Below are 16,835 nucleotides of genomic sequence, written 5' to 3'. Positions count from 1 at the left end.
ATGATTGTGTACCATTTTCTATCGAAATGTACAAGTGGTGACGTAGATACAAGAACACCACCAAACGCAAGGAACGACTGATCTTCTGAACACCACCAAACGCAAGTAACGACTGATTTTCTGAGCACCACCAAACGCAAGAACAAATGATTTTTCGGACCTCACCAAACGCAAGGAACGACTGACTTTCTGAACACCACCAAACGCAAGGACTGAGCACCACCAAACGCAAGGACCGACTGATTTCTGACGTCACTGACCTTTCATGGGTCTGATGTCCTTGGCGGAGTGCGAATCGAACACGGCTGTCTGGGCGGGGCTGGTGTCGGCCTCCACATCCTCAGCTGAGACCTTGTTACCCAGGCTGAAACTGTCGGGGTCAATCCGGGTCAGATTCTCTGTGGATTTAAAGGAAGCGAATGTCATTAGTGTATAAATCACTTTGAAAGTCATTTTTCAACAAAACAGAAAGCAGATGATTATACAAGAAGTGTGGAAATCCATCCAGGGCTTCAGAGTGCAATCTTTCTAGAGAGACTCTGTTCAAGGGTCAAATGTGAATTGAAGCCTTAAGAGCCCCCGTCCCGGTTCAGAAATAGTTTCGTTTTTGGCCCTTATATAAACTTTAGTCTTTATTGTGTCCCTTACATTTCTCACAATTTGCTACATAAGCAGAATTTGAACTACAAGAAATGACATGCAATGGAATAGCATTTCCATCTAGCTATAGATGAAAACCAATGCACTAGTTACCTGCTGACAAATACTCGTTACAGCCCGTTTCGTCACTGGCATCTCGACAATCCCTCTCGCCATCACAACGCCATCTAGCGGAGATGCAGCGTCCACTGCCCGCGCATCTGAACTGGTCTGCATGGCATTCAGCTATACAAACAATTAAGGAATAATGCAACGTACATCGATGAAGATTGGACATCTAGGTAATACGAAACGTCAAAATGCAGTTACTCAAGCATCTGGATATGGTTTTGGAAATCATATGATATGATATTAGAAAATCGTATCCATTTACTTGTAATTCCTTTTTGGCGAAATGTTACGTATTCTTCTAAATTCCACTTGCCACTTGGAGTTGAACTTGTAATTACTCTGGAAATTTCATTTGTAGGGTCTAAGGATTTGGTTCATTAAGATACTATTTTAAAAAAACTATTTTAACAGACAAAAAGCAACACTAAAACAGGATTTAAGGAACAGATGGAACTTACGATACACGCAGTCTATTTCGTCACTCCCGTCCAGACAGTCGTTGTCATGGTCACAGCGCCACCACAGGTCGATACAGCCGCCACTGGCACAGGGGAACTCTCCGGGAAGACAACCCCCTGCAAACAGACAACGTACGATTTACAGATCTAGAGAGATCCTTCAACGTTTCTGACATGACGTATTAATGTATATCAAACGGAACGCATTAACGAATATCCTATCGTTTCCGCTCATGTACCTCTCACCGCCTACATATCATATATTAGAAAGAATACTGAAGCTAATGATTAGAATACTTCATTGTGATACTATATGAATGAATTATGTTAGCCCTTATTGTTATGTTAACTAGGATGTCAAGCTTTATCCTATACCTCTATTTTGTACTTTATGTAATAGCTGTTGCCATACTTTGTACCATGTACAATTGTCGTGCAATAAAGTTCTTCTTCTTCTGTCTACAGAGAATTTGAAGTGTATGTTGATAATAGAAAGAAGAATAATGTGAATACTAAGGAATAGGACACACAGCAAATGCTGGATGGGCCAAAAAAGGCACGGGACGGACTGATAAAATCTTAGGCCTTCCATGTTGCGAGCCCTACTAGTATTTTTTTTCAAAGAGACCACCCACTAACCGTTCTGATCCGGGTCGTATAGTGTTTGTATGGTGTTGTTCCTGTGTGTGCGCTGTCCGGGTGTCTCCTCTGCAGGCTGGTCAGTGCTCCCGACATTACCCGCCCTGCCGACGCCCTGGTCATCCATGACTGGCATCTTCAGAGGCAGCTGGTGCTTCGGCATGTCATCCTGATAAGATGGTTTTGCAAGTTATCCAGGCTCGTCCGCGCCAAATTTAAAGATATGGTACTACAATACAGAGTTATGTTGGCACAATGATATAAACATAATCTTTCATTTCATTTGTTTGAAATAATCATATAATTTTTTTGTACTCGACCTTTTTTTCAATACGCAAGTGTATCTTTGTTGCACTTTTATGAAGATGATGTTTCTTTTTAGCACTTTTGTTTCGAGAACGTTTATCCAACCACACTCATTTCTGAAAATATGCCATTGGTCTGATCGATCTCCGTAAATTTCGTATGATATCAATATGATCCAACTACACGGCAAATTATTATGAATTTGGTTTCACTTAACATGGACGAATGCGGCGAAATATTGTCAAGCAACGTATAATGTCATAATGCAGGGTATGCTAAGTACACTGCATGCATGTGTACAATGTAACGCTGTCTCCTTACCGGGTTTGGGAAGCACTGCGCGAAGACGTCCGTGCAGTTGTACAGGACGGTTTCCAGGCGGCCCACCCGGTGCTTGTACTGCGCCAGCTGACCATGATGCAAGCGGATTGCGTTGTCGATATCAAGAACCTTCGAAACATGGAAATTAGACAAAATCATGAAACTAAATCGTAACGAAGCTGCCAAAGAATCATATTATTTCGTCTGAATACTATGTGACGCCGACGACCTTAATGCCCTACAAAGAGGACCTTTTTTCAAAATGGGACCTAAACCTAACGCACCCAGGTTTACCAATATCAGATCAGCGGATTTGAAGTACTTAAAAGTTTTACCTGCTGGTCTATCCTCCCTATGACGTCATACGTTTCGTGCATAGATGCTTCGATTTTGAACATCTGTCTCGATAGTGCCCTATTTCCCATGGTGCCTTGGCTCTTCTTCTGTACAGCCACAAGTGTGGCCACCTTCTTGGCCAGGGACTCGTACAACCTCTCCAACTTCTCGTCTTTGTCGATGAGACTTTCCGCCTGGGTCCTAAACAGTTTCATGGCATCGACGACCTGGAAAACGACACATAAAATATATATATTATCTTATATATCACGTTGAACATCTTTAGATTCCAACAGTGTTTTTAGAGTCCTTATCATCATAATGGGAAGATCTCATCAACGCTTAACGCAGCTGTTCAATCGCAAAGCAAGTTGAGTCGGGAAATAAGTAAAGGGTGCAAAACACAAATCTTTTCAGGAGGTGCTGATGACGTTCTATAACGTTGAATGTGAAGCTTTGTAGTGTGAAGCATTCCACCTCTACATTTTCATCCCAAAGTTGGGAATGCTGTCTACAAAACCAACATCATTTAGCATCATTTTGGATGGTCGTCTGGAATAGGCCTACTCTTCAAGAATTCCTGTCTGACATGATATTCTGTATTTTGTGATTTAGTCATCCACGTGTACCAACATCTCTGACAACATCGAGGCGGCTGAAACTTCCTTGATACAAGCAAAATTCACGAAATGAAACCAATACTATGTTAATGAAGGTTAGAAAATAATTCCAGGTAAACAATATTCATATACAATTCAATTCTATCTCTACAACTAACAGGATAAAAAAACGGATATTTACTTCCGCACGTTTCGAGTGACAGCCATCACTCTTCTTCAGCGTTCTAGTGACGCTGAAGAAGAGTGATAGATGTCACTCGAAACGTGCGGAAGTAAATATCCGTTTTTTATCCAGTTGCAGAGATTGAATTGTCTTTGAAACTAATATGTCCTTCTCCCCATCTCAAGAGAAAGAGAACAAGACCCGATAGTCAATACCTCAGTCAGGTCCTGCTGATGGTTTTCCAGGAGGTCTGCGATGCTGTCATTCATCTTCTGCCATGACGCTGTGACAGACGCGGAATCAGGGTCATCTCCGGTTGACCTACGACCTCTCCGCAAGAGGTCAACGACCTGTTCCAGTGACAAGGTGCTGGATGGAGGCTGATCCTGTAGTAAAAGTTTAGTCAATAACGTGCTTTCAAAAAACATCTTTGACTCATAAACAAGTACTATATGGAAACATAATAGAGTAATACACGACAGGATTGATTTTATATTCCTCATAAAAATGCAATTAGATAGTGAACACATATTTTTTACTCTCAATAACTGCTCCGATCTGTTTAACCTATATATAAAGTCAAGTTTAGTATCCATATCAGGGTCTATATGCCTCTGCACTGCACTGGTGTAATTGTGGTAACTTTGAGGTCTTTAACTTTAACCTAAGTCTTAGCTCACTTGACTAGACTCCAGTTTAGTATCCGCTTCTGTGTTGAAACTCCTGGACTGCTATGGGAAGCTCGATAACTTTAACTTAGGTCTTAACTCACATGACTAGAGTCAAATTCGGTATCATCATCAAGGTCTATGCTTCGGTAATGGTGTGGAAAGCTCGTTATGTAAGTCTTAGCTCACCTGACTAGAGTCCAGTTCAGAATCGACTTCCGTGTCGATGCTCCTGGACTGCTCGGCCTGTGGTGGCACGGGCCGCCGCCTGGCGTCGCGCTTGAGCTGCTCCATGTCCTGCTCCAGGCGGTACAGGATGGTGTCCATCTCCGTCATGGACTCGTCCTGAGTCTCAATCTGTCTCTCTAGCTGCTGGTTCTTCTGAATCATTCTACGGAATTAATAGAAATTTGAGTTATCATGTCTACAAAGGCACCCCCTTACCATGAACAAACTCAGGCGGTACAAGATATGTCCATTCCATCATGGTGTCGCTAACTGCTATCATTCTACGAAATTGAAGAAAAAAATGTGGCATCAGCGGTGAGTTATCAAGTTCACAAAGCCCGTGAACAGACTCTGGTGGTACAGAATGGTGTCCATTCTATCATAGTCTCGTCCTGAGTCTCGACCTGTCTCTTAAGCTGCTGTTTCTTCCTCTGTATCATTCTACGAAATGGAAAGAAATCGTGATATCAGTTGTAAGTTATACTTTCTGCAAACGAATCCACATTTCCGCAATCTAATAAACATACGCTGGTCAAAGAAATCGTCTTATTCAAGTTAAAGCCAAAATTTCAAAGAAAAAAACTCACCATACGTTTGTTGGCAAAATCAGAAGGTTTTACGTTTTCCTTTTACTAATGATAAATTTATTGCTATTTCTTGCCTGATTGTTAATTGCTGGTGACATGAAAGAGGACGATCAAACAATGTAGCATGCGCCTACTACAGTCAAAAAGCTAGCTCTAAATCCTAACTTAAGGGGTTCAAATTCTTTGTCCGAATCAGTGGAAGACGATGGACCCCGCCTTTACTGCAGCGTGTGGGGTTGAGTTCTGTGACGTTAGGAGAAAAATGGATAAGAGAAGCTCCTTGCTCACCTTCCGATGGTTCCCCGTTGCTGTGTGAAGAGCTGGTTGACCTGCCGCACCTCCGACTTGAGCCGCTGGTGCATGCCGGCCAGGGTGCGCAGGTCCCCGGCATTGCTCTGAATCTCCTCCACCTGACTCTGGATCTCCTGCAGGTCCTGCGCGATGCTGGACTTCAGCGCCAGGATTCTACATACAAAAAAAATTAGTTTATTAAAGTAGAAACGTTAGTTCAACTTTATCCATGGGATAGCCTATATCCGCTGTTATGTCAAACTGCAATATTTTCAAATATTGGGGTGACCAGTACCTGCTGTATCAAACTATCGTTCTTTGACTTGATACCCGGCCCATGGTCAAATAAGCTGTTTGTAAAAAGAACAGATATAGGTTACCCCGTACACTAGGTTACGGTCATGGTAATGTAAACGTGTGAACATGGACAACGGTAATACAAAATGTCTCTTTCAAAAAGCTGATATTTCAACAATGATGTACACACGTTATTGACAGTAGATGCAGGTTCTGGATAGCTCAGTTATCGACATGTAGAGTGTCTCCCTGCTACAAGCCCCGTCCAACTGGACAGGACGTTGCACGAAAGTTGTGTGAGCATCAAGAAGCAGGGTGGTAGACCAAACGGATTTACTAAAAATGTTCCTAGAGTTCGAATTTGTATCAGTGGCTTACTTTGCGTTCAGCTGATTGGCCATGCCTCCGTCATCTACAGCGCTGCTTTCGATATCACTCAACCGGAACTCGAACTGCTGAAGGGCTACAGTCTGCAAAGACGAGGGATAGACATAAAGAGTAACATTTACAGCAAGCAAATACATGGTGTATGTCACCACATGGACTACTAGTCTAACAAACTCTAAGCAATTGGAGGCAATAATATGTGGATTTCGTAGCAACAAAATTCATGCTCCTGATTGACCAATGGCAGATTATGGCTGTGCTCTAATAGTTGAATGAGGGTGATTCATGTAATACCACGTGATAATCACATGATCATCACATGTTCACACTCACCTGGTTGTTCAGGCCCTGTTGCACACGTTCAGCCTTCAGGTCGACCCCGTTGAACTGCTTCCGGAGGTCAGCAAACGTGCTGGTCAGCTGGTCCGCCTTGCTCTGGATCTTCTGGAGCCACACGCTCTGGTTGCCTACCCTGGACTGGAACTGGGAGTTCGCGTTCTGTAGTTTCTCCAGGGCGTCTGACTGGCGCAGGATCTTACTGTCTTGGTCGTCATTCTTCACTCGCTGCGTACGGATAGACTCCTGCATGCAATAGAACACTCCGTTATTAGTTTCACCAGGTTGTTACATCATTGAATAAAGAGACTCTTTTTTTTCCCAGAACTGTTGTGTAACAGTGGGGTTCAAGTGCTGCCAAACTTACCAAAGGCAAAGACTCTGAGCCTTTTGGCGTAAAGATTTAGGCGTTGACTTTGTGAGCTGGCGGACCGGATTCAGCGCAGGCAAGCTGAATCACGGGAGCCTTGACACTGTTTCTAGTACTCCTTTCTTACACTTGCTTCATCTGTCACCGTCCTCAGGGTAATTCTGACTGATTCACATTGTACTGCAGCACTCGCTGCTTACAGTAATGTGGTAACAAATGTTAAGTATTTACCTTTACAGTGACTGCTTATGCGGATTTTTACAATGCTGTCCCAAACAGGCGTGTGCTATATCATCATCATCATCTTGTCAGTTAATGTTACTGAGGCTGGCTATATACGTAATAACTGCCATTTACCTTGTCATAACGGTAAAACAGAAAACCGTCACAATATGAATATATCGAACAAAGCAAGAAAATAATGAACTATTAGTTACTGTTAGTTTTCTCTATCTACAATGAACCTCTACTTCAATCGGCAAGCCAGCTGGGTGCAGAGGTTTCAACATGGCATAACATATATATCATATTTTTAAATCTGACCGTATTCTCCGTTAGCGTGCGCTGGAACAGGCCCATTTTGAGATCCAGCTGCCGTTCCCCGCGTGTCTCTTGCCGGGCCTTGCGGGCTAGCTCGTTCCGGATGCTGTTGGTCATGGTGCGGATCTGGTACACGGTGTTGGTCTGGTTATACATGGACGCCTCCAGGCGCTGGGTGGCGCGCTGGGCCGCCTGCATGCCCTGGTTCAGGTTAAAGGCGACCTGAAACATACGTAAATATTACGTATTAAGTATTACGTCTCAATTCTTATCAATCTTCATTTACTTAATCATCACTACGACAGCAAACATGTACATTCTGAAGTAACTTTCTCTATATAAGAACCACTTAGCCAATAAGAGCACTTTCTTGTGATAACTTTACCCATTGACACAAGTATCACATCGTGTCAATAATGATCACCTGTCCACATAGATCTTCTTAGGTCATTTTGACTGAACAAATATTACTATTTCAGCTGAACTTTATTCTTTATTGTATGTTTGTTTATTTAATTCTTTCCGTGTCTTTTTCCCTTCGTATTCCAGTTATTTTTGTTGACTTTTCGTTTAAGTGCATTCTGAACGAAATATTTTCACAGTTCCCCACCTGCTGAAGTCCTCCCCTCAGGTTCTCGTCTCCTGCCTCCAAAAGTTGAAGCTGTCTCCGCAACTCCAAGATGTCTGTCGTCCTGTTGTTCATCGCAACGCGGAAGTTTCTTTGTTCTGATAAACAATATACAAAACTTTAAGATGCCCCGTTTAATCAAATGACCTATACAGAGATCTCGAGAATTTAAAGCATTGGAGTAAAGGAGCGGCACCGGCAGAAAACCTGTGGTCGTATCTTAATCTTACTTTTCGACAGAAGACTAGCATATATGCATGATTTTGACCAGTTTGGACGACGCTTACGACATTATTTACAGATAATTAGACAAAAGTAAGTGTAATGAACGACGCCCAATCGTTCACAGTAAGAAATAGCATAAATCTTACACAACTGAAAAAAAATGGTTCAAAATCGTCAGCAATTGCACTGTATGCTGCAAAAGGAGACGGAGGACCATTGACAAAGCCTTCTCAATTGATCTTACTTGAGGAGTCAACATGAACTAGAAGTAGGAACTCACCAAGGGTAAGGGTATTGATGTTTGTCGCCTGATCGTTAAGCATGCCCCCTTGCTGGTCCGACTTGTCCTGCAGGTTGGAGATCTCCTCAGTATGCCTCTCCACTCGTGACGTCATCTTCTTTCCGTTTCTCTCCAGCTCCACCAGGTCTATCCGCGCACGATTCATGTCCTTGCGTAGTTCATCTGTGAGGAAATAGACACAAATAAGGTTAGCTGAACTTGCATGTAGCCGGTACAACCAGATATTGCATTCTTCTGTTGATATATTGACCATAGGACAATCCTAATTGATATCAGCCCTACAGTGTCGACTGTGGTTATAAAGTCCTCTACGAGAATAACAGTCTCTGCCACATAGGGCACATCTATAAGTTGACTCAGGTCTACTGCAGGGTTCTTTTTTGAGGATTTGCTTTTTTCTGCCATGCACATGAGTCTGGTTTCTTCTTTTTTCTAGAGGGCCGGTACAACCGCACTTCAGAAATCAGTGGGAATCAGAAATCTATTGCAATAAGAAAAAAATAGGCTCATTTGCTGCAATTATATATATAGTTCTTTTTCTGCAATAATAGCTTAAAATGACATGACTGTACATGAAGTCTTTTCTAGCTGAAATCATTACTTTAATTAATTTGATTTGAATCATTTTGATCTTATTCATTTGTACAAAAATACAAAATATAGTAAAGTTGAGTTATAAAGTAAAGTTGAGTTATACTAAGACTACAAAAACTCACCTGCCAGAGGTACAAGCTGCTGCAGGTCCTTAGAATGGTCCTTGGAGTTGGCCTGCAGTCGGTCCGTCCGGGTTTCCAGGCTGAGTATGCTATCGTTTTGCAGGGCGACCTGGAGCTCCAACGTACCCTGTCTGGCGACCCAGTCTGTGATTTCTGACGCGTAGGTCTACACAAAACAGGACGAGAGATACATAAGATGAAAGTAAAACTATATGTGAGATCGTGTGGCGTAATCGGCAGCGCTTTGGGCTCAGGCCCAAGAGGTCCCTAGTTCGAAATCTGCCATGTCAACGATCTTGTGCCCTTTGGAAAGGCACCTACCTTCGACTAGGGCAGTCCCTCGGATAGGACGTTAAATGGAGGTCAGGTGTTCGGGGAGGGCCACACGCCGAACACGCTAAAGAAACCACCGCACATATCGAAAAGAGTTGGGGTCCTTCCCAGAGTGAGTGGATCAATCCTTGCAGTCTGGCCTCCGGGTTGACATCTTGCAAAAGGTGATAGTCACTTTTTATGTCAATCCTTTCACAAGTCAAATATGGTAAAACTGAATAAATAAATGTAAAAAACACCCTTTTCAAAATGACAAACATTCGCAATGATTATGATCTGAAATGTCAAACTTGCCTCCAAAGTTGCCTCCACGTTGTCCTTGAGTAACACCGCCAGTTCCGCGCTCTTCCCGAGCAGGGTCTTCTCGGTCCGGTCCACCTTGCTGGCCAGCGTACCGACCTCCACCTTCATCGCGTCTATCTGCTCCGTGTGCTGGTCAGCTTTCTGCGTGACACGCACGTGCACGTGATAGTCACATGGTTATCACGTGGTCACTCAAAAAATATTCTAATTGAAGTACACTATAACACATTATTTGTCGCCACACCTGACTACTTAAATTTTTACGGTTGCAATATCTGCTCATCGGTTGGTAATTTAGGAAAGGTCGAGTCAGTCCATTTCTAAGCTCGTGCTATACCAGGTTTATGCAAAGAATATAAACCATGCCAAAACACTCCATATCACTGATAAAGTGGCACAAATTTAAACCAAGCTTTGTTTCACCCCCATGGAATACAGAGACTTAAACGACCATTCTAAACGAGGGACACCAGAAACTTTCGTGGCCCTACTGAAACATAGAGGCGCGTCGCCCTATGCACCATCGGTATGGGAAGGACTGCAACTTAAACTGAGTAAGAAAATCTGTTCACCTGTTTGAAGTACTGGTTGAGTTCCTCCCCGGACCTGATGGAGTTCTCGTGGTTCCTGGCGCGGCGCGCGAGCCCGGACAGGCTGGCGGTGTGCTCCACCAGAGTGCTCTCCTGTTTCCTGTTCCGCACTTGGAGCACGTTTATCAGCCTGTTCAAGTCTATGTCCTGTATTGAGGGTAGAAATATAAACATCATGAACATTACGGTGTGCTGCACCAGCGTGCTCTCCGGTTCCGCACTTGGAGCACGGTTATCAGTCTGTTCAGGTCTATGCCCCGTGTGAAAAGTAGAAATATAAACACCATGAACATTACGAAGTTCAAATTGAACTCAAACATGGTGAGCAAATGAATATTTGTTTTCATACCCATTATATTGATAATGATAATTTAACAAAGTTCTTGCCCGGGGGCTAATTGCAAGTGACAAAGAAATTAACTATATATAGTATTAACCTGTTGCTGAACGTCGAAAACAATACAAATTGGATTCCAAAAGGCTAATTTGGTAAGAAAAGGTTTACATAGCCCGCAAATGGTTATGCTTGCAAGGAACTTTAGGACCTTTAGACGATTTTCCCTGAGAAAAATGGTATAATGATCTTAAAAGTTTGTACCTTTCGGTTGGTCATTTCCCCAATACTTGTATTTGTATTGGTATTTTCAATGGTGAAATGCATAATTGTTTTTGAATTAGTCTTTTTCCCGACGCTATTGATCATTTTTTTATCACTTTCTTGGATTGTTGCAGCCGAGTGCATGCTACAGGATACTAGACATACTGACCTTTTTGTCCAACAGTCCCATCTTGTACTGGAAGTCTTGCAGTGTGACATTCTGTTCCCTGATGTCGTCACCAATGTTGCTGATCCGGTCCTGAATGTCTGATACTGTGTTGATGTTGTCATTAAGAACGCTCTCCAACATCTCTCCCAGACTCTAGCAAAAGGACAAGAAAACATTACGTTAATCCTCTACGACGCCATCTTCCACCACCTGCCTTTTGATGTGTGTAATAAATCTTGTTTCCGTCTTCCTGTTTATTTGAGATAGCCAGATATGCATCATTTGCTATTGACATATAGGTCCTAAGTCATTTTCATGGTAAAACTAGTCAGGCACAAGCATAAAAAGCTATAAGAATGATATACAGTAAAGTCTGTACAAGTGACCACCTGTCGTAAGGGCCACCTGGCCATTGTGTCAACTTTTTGGTGGTCCCTCGGGCATTGTTTCCAATTTTTTGTGACCACTTGTCCATATAAATCAGATTTTATCGGCCCCTTGAATGGTCTTCTTCGACAGGTTTGGCTGTACATCAATAGAACCTACCTCGAGTTGGTACAGTTTGGTATCTTGCTCCCTCGTCGCATTGCGAACGTTTGCGACATGCTCCTGAAGTCTGCTGACAGCGGTGGACAGGCGGCGGTCTGACTTCTGGTACTGCGCCACGTGTTCGTACAGGTCGTCCTTAACCTGGGGTAAGGAAAATAAGCATTTCAAGTTACTTATCCTCTTCATCCCATGTGGGACATAAGGCTGTGATAAGGTTCCTCCACTGGGGTCTGTTCTGTGCTGGGGGATGAGCAGCATCCCAGGGGACGGGGATCCCAATGACCACTAGGTCTTTAGCCACAGTGCGTCTTCATGTAGTTTTTGGACGTCCCCGTTTACTCTTCCCCTCTGGGGCCCAATGTAGAGCAAGTTTGGAGATACCGTTATCCGACATCCGCAGAACATGGCCCAACCATTTCAGTCTTCTGATGGCAATTTCAGTAGACAACTGAAAAAACATTTCAAGTGGTGTAGATAATTTCTACTGGTCGGTGGGATTGGTGTAGCGCAACCGCTAGACTGCTGGACTCAGAACCAATAGATTTCTGGTTCTATGTTCTTGGGAAAGTCGTATATCCTGTGTGGCAGGGGAGTGACGTCCACCGAGCCTCACGGCTAATCTGTCAAAAGTGTGCCCAACACACATAAACGATGTGCCAGTTTTTTTTAATGATTGCTACGATAGCATCTAAGAAATGCAGATGTTGGATGGACGACAGTAAACTAAAGATTTTTATTATGATCTTAAGTGTCATTGAGCAAAACAAACTTTTTGAGGAATGCATTTGTGTACTTTTTAAAACCATTTTCAATTTAGTCACAATAAGGCACCAAAGGCTCGAGCCCTGTCTCTTGTCTAAAGCGTTACAAAGACCTATCTTACCCCAAAGTCTGCCTGCAGCCTGTTGGCACATAGTTTGACCGTCCGCGATGTTTGTGAAACGAGATGATACTTTAATTCATAGCCATAGTCATACCTGAGCGCCAGCCTCCTCTAGCTGTGTAATATCGCGCGACTGTTGTGTGACGGACGTGGAGATCGTGTCGAGCTTGTCCTCCAGTCGGGTGATCTGTGTGAAGGGGTTGCGCAGGTCGCTCGCGGAGCTCAGGAGGTTGTTACCTGCAGGGTGGAACCAGACACATTCATATGGTATCTTTCCTTTTGTATCGAGAATAGATTATTTTTTAATGGAAAAAGTCCAAATGGTCTTCATTAGAGGCCAACAGCGTATTGAAAGTCATTCAGACACTATAGTAAAGTGTATATGGTGCCCATCTCTGTTTTTAACAGACCTTGGGCCACACAGCTATCCATCCCTGCAGTAGGGAGCTAGCTTTCTGATAGCCTCTTCCAGGCTCCACATGTCGCTATAAATTGGTCAAACAGACGAATAACATGCAAGAGAAAAAATACAATCGTCGCCAACTCCTCTGACATATGGTATCTGTCTATTTGGCCAATTTGTACTATTTGTTTACATGTAGACAGTTTTCTTGTACAGAGGACGTCGTGAGAAACAACAGAAAACAACAAGAAAGATCCTGACCTATTCCTATTGCGTCATTAGGCAAGAACACCAGCTTGATCTCGTCGATGGCGTTCTCCAGCACCCTATCCCGGAGTTTCAGCCGGGTCAGTGCCTGCGTGTGGTTGCCGGTCAGAGCCTGCTGGGTCCGGATCAGCGTCCGCAGGTACGTGATACCGTTACTCTGCTCGCTGAGACCTGTCTCATGCCTAGGGAATAAGCAATGCGGATCAAACTTGTAGAAATAAAATTTGAGGAAACTGTGTCATATGATAGTGCAAAGTGTGCAAACGCTGGGAGAGGGAGAAAGTCACATTGACGGTATACTGTCGTCAAAGAAATCAAGACGTTTTTCTCTGAAAAGCGTAAAGCGGCCAAAGATTCTCAAGATAACAAATGTTTTAAAATTATGTTTTTATTGAAATAACAAACAAAAACAGATTTTCAAAACTATATGAAACACAGACATAATACTGCACAAATGTATAATACTGCAGATCTGTCGAGTTTCATTGACTCATATTCAAAAATAGGATTCGCTGCTGATGACATCATCCTCCGACTTCCGGAACATCAGTGAAGCAAATGGTACATCTGAAGAAGATCGACGTGATTGGTGAGTTTTTCTTATTTTGTGTTGAAACAAAGTTTTAACCTTTCAACATTGCTGATTTAGTTCACCTGTTGATGACAGTGAGGTACTCCCCCAGCAGGTCCCTGAGCCGCCCGTCCTCCTGCCGCAGCTGCCTGTCCACCTCCTGGCTGTTCCTGATCTCAGCCGTGTGGTTACGGATGTCCTGCGTCAGGTTTGCTATGGCTGAGTCACGCCGCTTGAACTCTGCCTGCGTTCTGTTTCGTAAAAAAATGGAAATTACAGTAACATTAGTTTCTGAGATGGCAGTGTACCTTGTGATTAGAGTTGTTATCTTATCGCTAGCGTACCTGTTTGAGCACAAATGTACGATAAAGGTCATTCATTGAAGTTCTGAGATGGCAGCGTGGCGTTTGCCATGAGATGTTAATTCAAAATCTGAAGGTTCCGGGTTCCTAGCAGGGGACCCGTGTTGCGGCATTGGGAAAGGCACTTAACACCTACATGTATTTCCCATATCGACTCAGGTTAAAATGAGTACCTACTAGTAGGTTAGGTTAGGTTAGGGACGTTCTCTAGGATGGAAGTGACTGAGAGGACGCCCGCTGTCAGAGGAGATCCATGTGCAGTTCGAGCATGTTTAAGAACTCATCACGCTTATCGAAAAGAGTCTCTCACACTCACAGTGTGAGTGCTTCAAACCTTATACATAGTCTGGTTCTCTGTTGACATCGTGAAAATGTGATAGTCCCCTCATGATATATCAGATAGATTTAGAAACTACATCTATGCATATACACACTTATAGTAAAAGATACAGCTTGACCTTGTCGTTTTGAAATTATTGACAAGACACTACCTTATGTTTAGATCGTTGAATGTCCCCTCCACGTCTGTTCGCAAGTCCGTGATAGCCTGCCCTGCCGAGGTGAAGGACTCCCCTAGATCGGTAGCCCTGGACTGCAGCTTCTCTATGGAGCTGCCCTGTATGATGATTCTTCTGTCGTTTGTTCTCATGCGGCGGTCGTGGGCCGACAGTTGAGACTTCAGCAGGTTGAACCAGTTGCTGTGGTTCTCCAGGGTGGTGTCGATCTCCGTGATGGAGAAATTCAGTCCTCCAATCAGCTGGTAGTTGACGGCGGTCCTGAAGGGATTTACACAACAAAAATATCAGGCAAAGTTTATGATAATCAATAGAAAAGGTGGGATCTTTCGTCTTCTACTGTCTCCAAAAAAGAAGTCGAACCCAATAACCAAGAATCTAGAGATAGCTTTTAAACTAACGTAGACACCTGCTATATTGTTTTTACACTGTTTGTACCCTTTCTTGCAATTAGCCCACGGGCATGAACTTGCAATAAACTGTATTGTTATTTCTTTACGGTAGCGTACTTAGTCTTTAGTGAGTAGCCCTGCCTCTGGAACTAGAAGTAATGAGTTTGATTCCGGCTATGTCGCTCACCCGACATGCACGCTACTGGAAAGGGTTGCAGTCCTTAGGACGGGATGTTAAACAGGGTCCATTGTTCATTATGCTGGTATGGCCGAGACGAGCCAGGGGAGTTTCCCAGGTACAATAATACTGTGCATGATGTCTGTCTTCTCTGTCACTAAGCACGAGGTCAAACAAAACTCTTATAAAATATGACCTTTGACTACTCTAAACAAGATATGAACACATCCAAACGTCATTTATTTGCAAGACACACCCAACATGGTTAAAGACTATTTTTGTAACAAAATAGAATATCCCAAACCCTTATTTGTAATTTCCAGCTCCAAAATGCATTTTCCAAGACAACAGCTTCTTACACTTCTTTTTGACAAGCCATCCTGCAATGCACCCTCTACGCAAGCTCATGGCTCTAATTGAGAACTTTTCACCAGTAGAGTATTGAGATATTTTAAGGTAGCGCCACCTGTCGGTGATGTTGCGGAACTGCTCCTCCATGACGACGTGTCGCACCGTGGAGACAGTGCGCAGTCGCGAAACGATATCCTCCAGGCTCTTGTGGTCCTTGCGCAGACGGAAGAGTGTGGTGTTGAGGTTGAACATCTCACCGGAAAACCGGTTCTGTCTGGTCCGCAGGAAACTGTCGTCCACAGTCAGCTCCCGTACTCTTTCCTACAGGAATGTCAGAATAGCAAAATAAGGAAAGACGTAGCTACAAGGAGACGTTTGAAAAATCAGATTTTACTACCATTTTTCTCCCTACGATACGTAGATTAAAGTGTCATGTACAACATTAAGAAAGGAAGTATAAATGATATTTTGTATAATGGCGTTACTACATGTATATGAAAACGATAAAGGCTTGGGAAATAAAAAGCCATAGACCAAGATAATAGTGTGTTCTGCCATATACCATGCAACAAAGTGGTAACGTTACCTTAAGTTACACTGCTGTAAAAGTATGATAAATTTGAGTTGACAATTGTAGTTAAAGTTTCAGGACCCAAACTGACCTCCACCTCATCACCTCCTACTCAAGAGAAATCCTTACGTGTGCTTACCACACAACAAAATTGTAACGTAAACTAACCTTAATTCCCACTGCTGTAAAAGCATAATAGATTTGTGTCGAAAATTGTAGGTACAGAATCACGACCTGAACTGACCTCCACCTCGCTCAAGTCTTAGTTATATGTGTCCCTAACATATACTATACAACCAAGTGGCAACGTCACTTTAAGTTTCATTGCTGTAAAAGTATGGTAGATTTGAGTTGACTGACCTCCACTTCATCCGACCTCCGTTGTTCCTGAGACAACATCAGGTCCAGACCTGAGATATCGCTCTCGAACTGAGAATCCTTCTGCTCCAAGGACGATATCTTCAACGTGTTGCTTTTGACGAGCTGGGCAACCTGTAGGAGTGGTAGATGTGTTAGTTACTATGAACAAAAGGCACACGAAGGAAGTAGTATGTTTGCAAGTATAGACTAAATTTTGAGACCAACTGCGAAATAAACCCAAAGAGCTAGGGT

The 16,835-nt window shown here is 43.2% G+C and overlaps 1 protein-coding gene across 3 annotated transcripts in view; it reads right to left on the bottom strand.

Annotated features, from left to right (window-relative positions):
* LOC118406362 overlaps positions 1 to 16,835 on the bottom strand; it is a 72,047-nt gene that overhangs the window by 1,647 nt on the left and 53,565 nt on the right. For all 3 annotated transcript variants that reach the window (XM_035806329.1, XM_035806328.1, XM_035806331.1), the window contains 25 exons: positions 16,584 to 16,715; positions 15,768 to 15,973; positions 14,708 to 14,992; positions 13,938 to 14,105; positions 13,278 to 13,465; positions 12,708 to 12,850; positions 11,728 to 11,871; positions 11,182 to 11,334; positions 10,397 to 10,561; positions 9,816 to 9,965; positions 9,189 to 9,354; positions 8,452 to 8,634; positions 7,929 to 8,044; positions 7,322 to 7,540; positions 6,406 to 6,654; positions 6,064 to 6,155; positions 5,386 to 5,562; positions 4,472 to 4,673; positions 3,830 to 4,000; positions 2,831 to 3,058; positions 2,496 to 2,624; positions 1,869 to 2,037; positions 1,230 to 1,346; positions 754 to 885; positions 261 to 398 (listed from right to left, as the gene is read on the bottom strand). In XM_035806329.1, the coding sequence (XP_035662222.1) occupies positions 261 to 398; positions 754 to 885; positions 1,230 to 1,346; positions 1,869 to 2,037; positions 2,496 to 2,624; positions 2,831 to 3,058; positions 3,830 to 4,000; positions 4,472 to 4,673; positions 5,386 to 5,562; positions 6,064 to 6,155; positions 6,406 to 6,654; positions 7,322 to 7,540; positions 7,929 to 8,044; positions 8,452 to 8,634; positions 9,189 to 9,354; positions 9,816 to 9,965; positions 10,397 to 10,561; positions 11,182 to 11,334; positions 11,728 to 11,871; positions 12,708 to 12,850; positions 13,278 to 13,465; positions 13,938 to 14,105; positions 14,708 to 14,992; positions 15,768 to 15,973; positions 16,584 to 16,715 (4,222 nt within the window). The remainder of the gene's footprint in view (positions 1 to 260; positions 399 to 753; positions 886 to 1,229; positions 1,347 to 1,868; positions 2,038 to 2,495; positions 2,625 to 2,830; positions 3,059 to 3,829; positions 4,001 to 4,471; positions 4,674 to 5,385; positions 5,563 to 6,063; positions 6,156 to 6,405; positions 6,655 to 7,321; positions 7,541 to 7,928; positions 8,045 to 8,451; positions 8,635 to 9,188; positions 9,355 to 9,815; positions 9,966 to 10,396; positions 10,562 to 11,181; positions 11,335 to 11,727; positions 11,872 to 12,707; positions 12,851 to 13,277; positions 13,466 to 13,937; positions 14,106 to 14,707; positions 14,993 to 15,767; positions 15,974 to 16,583; positions 16,716 to 16,835) is intronic.

The sequence above is a fragment of the Branchiostoma floridae genome, chromosome 19 (genome assembly GCF_000003815.2).
Source record: "Branchiostoma floridae strain S238N-H82 chromosome 19, Bfl_VNyyK, whole genome shotgun sequence".
NCBI classification, from domain to species: Eukaryota; Metazoa; Chordata; class Leptocardii; order Amphioxiformes; family Branchiostomatidae; genus Branchiostoma; species Branchiostoma floridae.
This window is presented reverse-complemented; position numbering and strand designations above follow the sequence as displayed.